General features: G+C 34.0%; 1 protein-coding gene across 2 annotated transcripts in view; it reads right to left on the bottom strand.

Annotated features, from left to right (window-relative positions):
* Positions 1–12648, bottom strand: part of LOC138319893 (uncharacterized) — a 53691-nt gene that overhangs the window by 14352 nt on the left and 26691 nt on the right. For both annotated transcript variants that reach the window (XM_069263011.1, XM_069263012.1), the window contains exon 4: positions 4923–5035. In XM_069263011.1, coding sequence (XP_069119112.1) covers positions 4923–5035 — 113 coding nt within the window. The remainder of the gene's footprint in view (positions 1–4922; positions 5036–12648) is intronic.

Below are 12648 nucleotides of genomic sequence, written 5' to 3' on the forward strand. Positions count from 1 at the left end.
AACTAAATCAGTACAAATCTCCGAAAACCATTATAAAAATATTATGTAAATCTGCTTGTCATTATTCTTATAGCCATTCGTATCAACGATCTCAGAAATGTGGTTTTGATTCTTGATTTCGTTGGTCGCATTTCACTTTGTTAAAATTCATATCTCATATCTCATATGACTTGCTTCACGGTATTCAAAATTGTGTTCGTTGGTTAAAGACTAGGAAAGTTTACAATGAACCATTTTAATATCGTAGCCCTACTGAACATCAGTCTTTAGTTAGAAATTAAGGACGGCATTTTAATCCTTCATCATATTTATGTTCTTTGCTATATGATAAGTCCCATCGATGACGTACAGATGCTTCATTCTGGTCTCAGGAGACTAAATTCTAAGACTCATTTACTAAAATGACAGAAGCAAATCACAATCCTCCCAACGCTGTTGGTATGTTACCAAGGAATGCCCAACTAACCATCTAGATAATAGGTGTTTAGACAAGGAAATATGAAAACAAATATTGAGATTCACCTCTGATCATAAATGATGTAAACCACAGACAACTCTCTATAGCTGCTAGTGCCAACACAAATATGTAGGACTTTAAGCTAACACAACATAAACAAGTATATATTGTTGGTGCTAGTGAGTCAAAAATCCTTTTACCGTGCATCATTACCGTCTATAGTCTAGACTATGTCAAAATATTCGTAATAAAACAAAGAATTATTGAAGATATTCGTCTTTATCAGAACAGCGTAATGTCTTTCATAAAAAACCCCATAGAGTGTTGAGATAGATAAGCCAGAGACTATAAGGATAACCGTACCAGTGAGGCCCTAACCATTGTATTGACTCGACAGATACAATATGCAAGTTAGAACAGCGTAAATAATTTTGACTTTCCAGTGTATTTCAGTTTTGATTTACTATTTTTAAATATATAAGTATTGTGATTTGTGATTTTTATCCTTTAGCATGGACTTTTGTTGCGTGCAACACCAATCATAGCGTTCCTTTTATGAGGTCACAGGTAAACTTCAACCTGTCTCCGACATTCTGTCGACAACTGAAAGTCACTCCCATTTAAATTACAAATTCAGTGCGCTTTGAGAGATTAGTCATTCACTTCTTAAGCTGAATATAGGACTGGGACTTTCAGTTGCTACATACTATTGTGGTAAACACAGAATTAAACATATACATGTAGTTTTAACACCAAGTAAATCTGGTGATTAAAGTTCATTACCACCTATAGTCTACTTGTTATAATAGAAATATTAATAGCTCAGCAAACTTGACAGGTTATTGTTGTAGATGGGACCGCTGCTCTGCCGGCAGTATACATTTACGTAACGGCTTAGTAGTAAATAAATGAACTTTGTATGCTAAAGTGGTAACAAACACTCCAATTATGGATGATATTGTATATATACCGATCATATTTCAATTACATTTATAGATATCAATAATTCATTTATGAATATTTAAAACGAAATAATGCATATCCATGATTCATCTTATTCATCAATCAATTATGGATATCTTTGAACCAGTGTCGGTATATGAATCAGACGCTGAGACTTTTCCGCCACGATTTTTCCCGAATTTGATCCTCGAATGTTTTAGAAAATTAACTCTATTTATGACAGTCGCTATGCTATGCAGGTGGTCTTTATTCATATATACGGTCTTCATGTTATTGTTATATGTTGTACTTGACTTAATTAGCAGTTCAATCCATAATATTATTTGATGATATAAACAAGTTACAGTCGTATTCAATGCTGAAAATAGTATCAAATAATCGAAACAAACATGGTAATGAGCTGAAATTTATTTTAAATCAATTTAGCATTTTTTGAGTATTTGAATGTGACCGGTTAATTGTGCTTGCGTGTTGTTTTCGGTGGCATGCTTCAGTGAGTTAGTACTGTAAAATCTCTATTACAGGACGATACAACACGGATATACCACAGTCTCCCGAAACACACACCTCGCTCATCCCACACGTAACACACCGTATATATGGGAGGCCGTCCATACATGACCTTGGCTGTTAATTGAACATTAATTTAATCAAACCAACCAACAAACAAAATATGGCTCCAGGACGACCAATCAGAATGAGCGGGAAGGGCTTTCAAACAAACCCACAGGCAAACCAATACTTGTATTTTGTTCACGGTTACTTCAAAGGAACGCGACGAACATCAACAAAACGATCGAAAGGAAGGCAACTCGTTACCTCTGTGTTGCAATTAATCAGAATAATGATTACCATCTCAAAATAATGAAGATATGATGACTAAATAAAATACATACGAAAACAAAACTTATGGTTCTCAATTAAAAAAAACCAATTTTGTCCAATTAACGTTAGAATAGTATCGAAGGGTGAATTCATGACTAGGTATTATTTTCTCGTTACAAAACAAGGTACTGCAGGCGGTGTTTTGCTGCAGACTTACAACTTTCGATTGAACATGCATGGTTGGGATTGGCAAGCTAAAAGGTCGACATCCCTTGGGTTAACTCCCAGCAAACGTTAAAAATTATCCAATTACCCGTATGATGCATTCAACTGTCGAGTACAAACAGTTCTGAGCGTTAAAGACGAAGCTCAAACAACACAGGCTTAATTAAAATACTAGAGAACATGATTGTAAAAACTGTTTAATCTTAGTTTGCTGAAAATAGACTTCCAGAATTGCATTTCGTCGTGTTCGATTTATAGGTATGACAGCGTTACAAAATACATCTAAAGGACAAGAAACACAGCCATTTAAAAAAAGAGATTGAAATACAGTTTCATTTTTTGAATTCAGAGTCGGAGCATTATTTTAAATTGTTGGTGACATAGTTATGTCTCGTGTTCATTTAAATCTTTGAGTCAAAACAACAGAATGCAGTTTTAATGTATTATGCGTAAATTCTTCAAAACATATAATTTCTCAGCAAATTTGATTAATAATGAATGCTGAAAGATGATGTTGTATGGATGTGATATTTTTGTTGTTATCTATAAATACAGATGTAAGACTGGGTATTCCTATTGGTGTATTGTGCAGTATGACAGTTAGCATGTTTCAGCGAGATATCATCATAAGATGTGAGATCATTTCTACATTTACAAGGAACATGAACGTTCCAGATTTCCATATCTCACACGTGCTCACCTTTTCACTGTTTTATAGGTTGTTTATCAAAATAATACTAACTATACTTAACATTAAAAAGAGGGGAAAAATCACAAAAAAATGATCGCGCTGAATTTGTCGACATTAAGCCGTGTTAAGAAGACACTATTTAATGGGTAGTTAGTTTCAGCTAAACTATCCCTAAAAGAAAGCGTCATTTAATGCCTTGTATCAGATCAAAGTTCTGCATCAACTGTGTCCCTGTGTGACAATCGGCGTGACACGGTTGTTTGTTTGTCATGTTCCAGCTCAATCATACCGACACATTCCACATTCATAATGTTTTCTCCACAGGTCCCAGTCGTTCTAAAAGCGAGCATTAATTTCACAGAAATTTTTATGTGTCGCATTTTGTCGTGCAATACAAATCATGACTTCAGATTTCGAATTAAGATCGAATGCAATTCGCTATGAGCTATTGATGTTAAACGTTGTTGCTCAGAAAAAGAGAAATAATTACTTTCAGATTTCATTTTCCGCAAGATAATAAAGACAAATTTCGATTGCATTGTTGCTGCATTCTAAAGAATGCAATTGGTTCTTTCAAAATAATCTTCTGAAAAAAGAAAGATGTTGCGGATCTCTTGATATGTAATTAATTCTTACACAATTTTTGCATGATCAAATCAAAATATGTTTTCTGATAGTTTAATAGACCAAACATTACTTTATGCCATACGAAGATGAATGAAAGAACATACGGTTTGAGCGTTTGTGTTGTTATTTTTTGTACAAAACATCATTCGAAAACTAATGGTTTTGTTCATGTTTATACATATATACTTAGTAGATTACTGTAGGTAGTTTTAATAAAAATATTTACTAATTGAGTCTTCATTATTTAGGCTGATAAAATATTGAATATGAAGTGAAAACGCATCTTGTTCCTAAATAACACTTTTTGTATCTCTACAATGCGTCATGCAGAAATTGGTCGTAACTATATTCCTTACTTGTTTTCATCATTTGTTTTTGTTATAATTACATTTTTTCCTGATTTGGGCCACACACAAGGGAGAATGTCTTTATATGACCTAAGCTATTTTGATAACAACAAAAACGGAAAACTAATGAAATACCAATCTACACTGTTCTGTATGTTTGTTTTTATAAAAAGAAATAACTCATCATTTTAAAGCGTTTAAGTGCACTTCTTAAAAATACATAGTCCACTTATTGATCACAATATGACACACATGACATTTAGGTTCTTATTGTCATCCTGACCTCATATTATTATTTCCCTGCCGAATGGACTGTAGTGTTTGTCATTGTCCGTCCGTCTGTCCGAATATGGTTTCCACATGATAACTTGAAAAAATATTGATAGAATTTGCACGCATTTGTTCAAATTTCCTACAATGATAGCAAAGGCGGTTTCACAGTTTGGGATTGAATTTGAGGGTCAAAATGTCAAGTACGCAGGTCACTGTTACTAAAAATAGATTGTTTCATAAATGATTTGTCAAAATGTATTTGTAGCCTAGGGTTTTGTAATTCGATGCAACCTTCTCGGCAAAACAGACAACACTCACTGTTAAAATGAGTCATACTAGCGCTTCCATGATTTTGCAGAGGGTTTCACAAAAAGTTCAAATAAGATTTTTGCATCTGATATGTCACTTAAAATTCTAGGTACTGATAAAAAATATTGGTATTCGACAAAAGTTAGTTTAGAAGCAGTGACAGCTATATTAAATACATGGTCACTGTGATAAAATTACCATTGACCTCTATACAGAAGCGCCATCTGGTTGTGACAAACGTAAATGCATCATGCAGCGCCTTCCGTAGCTGTGTTCGTATGGTCTGATGTTGTGTATTTAGGATTACTGCATAGTCACCTGTAACATACAAAGAGGAACCAGAAGTCATTAGTATGGCTAATTACCAATATGTAAAACCAATTTAAATAAAAATAAAAACGTATGGTCGCTACAATACGATTTCCAAAAAATAACTAAAATACAAGGTCGTGCCATACAATGTACTATATATTGGGTGAAATTATGGGTAGTCTTGAACTTTGTTTTTCTTTTTTCACACAGGGGAGGAGACCTTAAATTATCTGGAAGCAAAAAAGATACTATTTATTTCCTTTTTCCTTGCGGAACTTTTATATTTTCAAACAAACGGATACTATACTAATCGTTCATATATAATAAAGATGAGATTAATTCGGGGACTATATATATGCGGTTCTAAACGACATTAATTATATATGCGCTATTTACAATACAAATATTAATTCAACAGCGACATTTTCAACCAATAAATACAGAAATGATGAACTCAAAATGTCCTAAAGCCTGCCTGAAGTACTACCTCTGTATAAAGACTACCTGCTTAATAAAACTATTTCCTTTTGGTACCAAATAACCAATTTAAACACAATTCAACCTGGGTATAAAGGACATTTTCTGTTTGTCTCTTTGGGTGGTCTTTATAGACAGGTTTTATTGTATAATTTTGATAGTATCAGGATTGTACGTAGCGGTAACCAAAAGGAGAGAACTCTTAATTTTAACCAGCAAAAGCAAACGACACTATTTATAGACATGAGGTGGTTCGATCAATATGTTTTGACCTTCAGTCAACCTTGGAACTCAAATATTTCCAAGATGTATTGTTAGTTATTGGTATGTGTAGATGTGATACGGGATTAATTTAAAAATCGATACGTCTGTGTGTAATTTATCAAAAATAACAAAAAATGACATTTTCGTCAACACTCTTGACACAAATTCAAAGACATGAACAAATAATGTTTGAAGCGAAAACAAGAAAGATTGAAGCAGACACAGTTTCCAATGAGTTCACCGACAAAGTCCATCGTTAGAATGGTACCGCTATTCTGATCTGTCTGAGTTTTTTCTTTCATTTCACTCGGTCAGTTGTGTGAAACAGAGGGAAGTTAATCTGATAGATCAAAATTCGGTATCGCTTGAAAATGTAAACCAATTGGATATACATGATTTAATCCTCAATAGGAAAAATGCATAACAATCCTGCTGTGTTAACGTGATATTACCGTTAATTAAAGTTGTTAGAGTTATAGTACCATGTAAGGCTGATATATATTCTACAAAATATTGAATCAGAAGTCGATAAGCAATAAATGTTATTTAATATCAATGTTCTTAGGAAATGAAAACAAAAATATATGTGTCATCGTTTTACCCTTTCTGAAATGCTAGCCATGCATCACTATCATCTCGTTTCAGTGCCACATGGGTATTGTATCTAGAATACTCCCGACGTAAAACCACATGCCACTTTCAAATCATTTGCTGAATAAAAATTGTTCAAATATGTCATTTTATGGACTTTGTCATGCAACATGAATATTGCTCTGGTAATGGGTCACGGGAGAATAACATCAGTGACATATCATTTATTTCATAAATCATAAAAAAGTAAATTAAATTTCTGGCTGATATGTCATTTCCTTTCCAGAAGCCAGACACTACTGTTAAATATTATTGTTTATAACAATAAAAAATTTATGATTGAAAGCGTGTGGTATATAACTCATTCCGTGTTCTATATTGCTATGCTTTTTTTCATTTAATCGTTTCGTTTAAATGATATAAGCTAATGGAAAAGAAAATTATTGATGAAATATAAAGATTTTTTCTGACATGAGCGTAGTTAGGTGGTCGAATGTACCATCGACATTCAGACGTATTGCGAAGTTCGATTCAATCGTATTAAACAATCTACATTTATTATATGAATATATAGGTATGTTTTCTGTAGTATATCAATATTTATTGGACGCATACGGGATATATTTTAAGATAGTTTAAGAAATTAAAGTATATATCGTTGCAACTATCAATTACAAACATGCCAAATACCTAAATATGCAATATGCATTAACATACTTTACATATAACAGAAATATCAAGACTCAACACATATCTTCAAAATATTCATAAATGATTGCATTCATAGAAATATTATTGTTTGTTGTGTTGATCAGCTTGGTTGTTATTCAAATCAAACCATGAAAAGTAAAATGTCTTGAAAATGTCGACAAATGCTAAACGATGCAAAACATTGATTTCAAGATGATTGATTCAAAGTTTGTTTTTGAAAGTTTGTTGATAGGTCACTTTTATTTACAAACATATAAACATCAGATGCACTTGAACATATCCATAACAGAAAATGAAAGGTCGCACATATAGTTTTATGTATAGGATGCATTTAAAGGTTTCAAAAAGAGTTCAGGGACGGTATTAAGTTGTTTTAGCTTGCAATGAATTAAACATCCATTATTTGAATGATGATTACCATACTGGGAAATATGCAAAAAGCCATACTCCTTGCTGGCAAAAACATTTACCAACTCAAGTTCGAAATTCATGCATTGCACATGAAATGTGCAAACTCGTTTTGCGAACATGCTGGAATGAGACAATGTCTTGATTGTGTTAGCCTAAGTTATAAGGAAACATGCAGAGAATGACAGTGAATACAAAATTTCTTTATTGCACTATGCAATTCAGTTCGCCACATAGAGATCCTCGAGCACGAATGTAATTTCACAGAATTATCATCTGCATATCGAATTCATTGCACAAATGTAATACCCTTTGCATATCAATGAGAAGACGAGCAGTTCGACGTAATTGAAAAGGGCAGCTTATCTTTTCGTATAACGGCCTTGGTCGCAAGAGAAATCTTTGAAGTGACAAATTAATTCTACCTTCTATGGACAGTAATAAAACAACAATTATATAGAGGAAAAAGAAAGTTATTTTGAAGCCGCTGTAATGGCTTCGTCAAGCTTTGAAGAGAGGCAATAATACAGCGGAACAAAGAGAAGTATTTCTAAGAAATGCTATGAAAAGTTCCTAATAAACTCATGTTGGAGATGCTGCTAGGGTTTTGTAGAACATCGAGGACCCAGACATACTGGTCGTGTATTTACTATTAAGTACCAATTGTGTGGTCAGGAAAGATAATTCAAGGGTGTACAATTTAAATTCGTTTAGATTCATTGTGTGAACTATTGAGATCCAGCTCATCATTCAATGTAAAACACAGATAGTTAATTATTAGAGTATTCTTTAAAAGCCTGGGGAATAGTGTACCAGAAATATTTCACATAAGGAGGACAATGGTAAATCGAACATTATTTGTTGTGGGATTTCTTACATTCTGCGAATTCTATAATTGGTATTATTAAAAAAAGAAAATACTTTTTGTATCGAATATAGAAATACACAAAAAGTAAATGAATAAGTAAAGGAGGGGTATCACTTTTTGTCGTTTTACAGCCATTCAGTGATAAGCAAAATATTTTGCATGATATATTGTATGCTATTCAGAATATCCGTTTTTTTCTGCGCTCATGGTAATTTCAGAGGTCAAACGGTGAAAATTAACATTTTCATCGTTTAAGTCCTAATTAATTAAATATTAAAATAGAGATAACAAATTTTACAGATTTTGTCTGTAAATGTTGGGTTTGCAAAGTTCAGTTCAGAAAATTGATTCTTCTGCTAAAAAACGTAAAATCCTTTTATAATGCACATATGTTAAGACAAGAGTCAGTTCATTATTTTTTTTTTTTGGGGGGGGGGGCATTTTCTTGTATCGACAGGAAATTTGATCAGGCCAAGGCCTCTGTCCATCTGATTGCGGATTTCCTGGCATGGCTATTTTCAATGTACTGGCTTTCTTATGGTAGACCAGAGGAAGGGTCTTCCACCGCTTTGTCTGCCTTGATTAGGGGGTTCAGTCTAAACAGACCTAGAGTACGGCAGTAAGCTCCACAATAGAATCTATCATTTGTGTTACAAGCACTGAAAAGGGTGTCGGTCTCAATTAAGGTTTTTAATTTTGTCTTCCTACTTGCTCTTGCCTCAGGAGGAATGATATCCATCTGTTCACTCTTCATGCCTTCGATGAGCCAGATATAGCTATGTTACCCTACTCACTAATACTGCCTTTTTGGTAAAGAATCAGGATCCTAGTTTGTGGCCGGATCCTATTAGGGATTCCTTCCTTGACAGTCTCTATTGAGTCGAAGGAGAATGATCGGTTGCTTTGTCCCTATCTTGGCGATTAGGTTCACCTTGATAAAACAAGGGGGCGAGGTACTATTCTTGTCCGTTAAACAGTGTCAGCTGGATCTCTCCTCCCGGTCCATCTCCAGATGGATATGTCAGGTGACCAGGATTGCTTATGAGCAGTCTTATGATCAATCTGGGGCGAAATGCAAAGTTATGGCCCATGAGTTTAGAGCCCTTGTGGCTCCATTGGCTATCAACAATGGGTCTATGTTCCACATTTTACCTCCGGTCCCTATCCTCTCATTCTGATGTTTTTTCCCTAGGATCCGGTTGTGGCGGCCTAGTCCGTAACTGTTCCTCCTCAGCAGGTATTATATTTATTTGTAGTTTTTAACCGTATGCCAGCAGTTATCACAATGGTACACTTCTATTCATGGGGTTATATCCAAAATTGAAGGAGAATAATTAGAACTCAATGGTACTTTACGTTAACCGAAAATTTTAGAAAAATTCGATGTTTTCCAGTTGTTTTCACTATAAAGAAATGAATTACTACGGTTATTGGGAACTGCCTGAATTATGAATAAAACATGTGAACTAGCCTTTAGATGTTTACTGGATCCGGGAATATGTTTTTTCCATATAACTTAAAAAAATTAAATTTATTCTTTTAAATGCACATACATGTATGTTTAGACAAGAGTCAGATCAATTCAGAATAACTGTTCGACGTTTTTTGACAGAATCTTTGGAGTTTTAATTTATTGATTTTTTTCCTTTTTTTCATTTTCTTTTCGGAGGAGGAGGGGTTCCTCTCTTTTCCCCACCTTGATTAAAAACGGTCGCAACCGAAGTTGATTTCATTACAAGATTTTAATACAGAAATATTTGCTCTTTGTTGTTTACTGCTTGGTTCTTTCGTCTAATCAATATAGTCAGTTCGTAATATAAAGTTGTAATCATGCAGATGCTTTTTCGTTTTATTGAGATTACATCTGTTCACACAGTTCCACATGCTATACAATTATCTTCAATTACGCAGCCGGTAGTGGTGCAATTAGCTCAAGTTGGATGGATTGAGCAGTAACCAATTACTCCAACACTTATTTTGAACATTATTACTTATATAATTTAAATATTTTCCCAAAACGCTATGCGCAAGAGTCATTATGGATTTTAAAACAAATGTAGAATGTATAATTATATACCATGAAAACGTATTTCTGATATGTTTGAGAACACGACATTTAACTTTTATCATTTATAATTTGCCTGAAATAAACATGAAACTAATTGCGTAATCAAAATACTATAATATTCATAAAAAATAGCATCAGTACAGCTTAAAGGAGAAATTACAAAATGAAATGTTGTAGTTGGTGAAAGGATGTCAAGATTTGATGAGAGGGTAAATTGTTTCGGAGACGCACGGAGCGGTGATAAGAAACATATTTCTGGTAAAGAAAGATAAAGAATCTTAGCAGATTGACGATTATCTTGACAAGTTGTCGAAAATCTTTCCCGAAAACTTATTACATCGAACTCTCAGGAGAGCTATTACTTCGGAGAAATGGAAAGCTGTACTTTTATTTTACAATACCGTTATATTATCGATTTACTATTGCATTTAGTGTCTACCTGATAAATGGCCTGTGGGTCTCCCCGGAATAATTATTAACACATGAATCCAATCTTGAATTGTCTGCACTTACAGTGAGCTCTCGTGATTCTTGTTTACGTGTGGCCCTTTACATAGTAAACACATTATACTATTCCCTTTTCACTGCCAAGTCCAATATCGTCTAACCCATCAAGTGAAGTGCAAATATTACTTCACTTTAACAACGATTAAAATTACTTCTATGCTTGCTCTGATACAGGATCAGTGAAAAAACTGACAAATGACAATAATTAAAACTAATGGTTATTCGCAATCTCTAAGACCCAGGAATATATCACAGAAAATTATTTGCATCCTAACGTTCAAAACCAACGGGTGGATTTGTATAAACATAACAATAACATACTTCACTTAAACGATAATGTTGAAATTAAGGCCTTCGCATTCAATGATATTAATAAACGATAAGTAAAATATTATGTTTTTTTTCACGGTTATCGCTGTACATCACGATATATGAGCTTATGAATCCCATGCTTCCTATATATTCACAAAATATCAAAATCATGATCTACCATGCAGGAAGTCACTTTAACAAAAGATGAATATAAACTTCATTTGTACATAATCTACGAGGTAGATGTAAAATGATAAAGGTGAACGTATATATACATTAAATAATTCTATTGTGTTTTAGCGATTTTTTATCCCCCGCTTTCTACGAAACGGGAGATATGAATTTGGGTCTGTCCGCCTGTAAGTCTGTCCGCCTGTCTGTAACACTTCGTTTCCGTGCAATAACTGTAACAAATGAAAACCGATTTTCTTCAAACTTGGTGGCAAGGTTAAATGCCTTAATGATTCGGCCAAGTTCGATCGCGACTTTCAACGGACTTTATTTAGCGGAGTTGTGGCCCTTTGCTTGTATAAATAAGACAGTTTCTGCCACTTCCGTACAATAACTGTAATACAAATTAACCGGTTTTCTTCAAACTTGGTAACAAAGTTAAATGTCTTAAGGGTTCGGCCAAGTTCGATCGCCACTTACGATGGACCTTATTATCAAATTTATGGCCCTTTGATTTAATAAAAAAAAGTTGTTTTCTGTCATTTCCCTGCAATAACTCTTATAAATATTAACCGATTTTCTTCAAACTTGGTTACAAGGTCAAATGCTTTAAGGGCTTGGCCAAGTTCGATTGCCACGGCATGTTTCAACCAAGGTTAAACCTAAACTCAATATTGTTTACCTAAAATATGTACTGAAAGCGGGGGATGGAAATTCCACGAATTTGCTTGTTTTCAATGATATTCATATTGATTCACCACATAAACCTTCACTGATGACTATAAGCTTTGAGTGATATGTCCCAACCTTTACCAGGCGGGTATTGCAATATCTATAAGACAGTAGAGCTCACTATAAAATCGCTGTCTCTCCTTAGCTACTCAATACGACGGGTGTCGGGTTTCCCAAACGACGTGGGTAAAGTACAAGGTACCGTCGATTAGTCAAATCATCCGGTAATTATGACGTGATTTCTGTGACGTCATAAACATCTGAAGTTTGGCATAAACGACAGTACTTTACCCAGTTCGTTTTCGGATCACGAAACCCCATATTATAAAACTATACTAAAGATAATGCAAAGAGAATTTAACACACTTTTAGGTAAGTATGGACTGCTTAATCTGATTCCTGTGTTATAAAGGATATTTCTACTCTTGTGCATGTAAATGGCTCATGTTCGTCGAAATATCAATGACAACAAATGAGATGACGAGCAGATATCAGTTTTTCTTTGCGGTA

This window comes from Argopecten irradians, chromosome 3 (genome assembly GCF_041381155.1).
Source record: "Argopecten irradians isolate NY chromosome 3, Ai_NY, whole genome shotgun sequence".
Taxonomy (NCBI): Eukaryota; Metazoa; Mollusca; class Bivalvia; order Pectinida; family Pectinidae; genus Argopecten; species Argopecten irradians.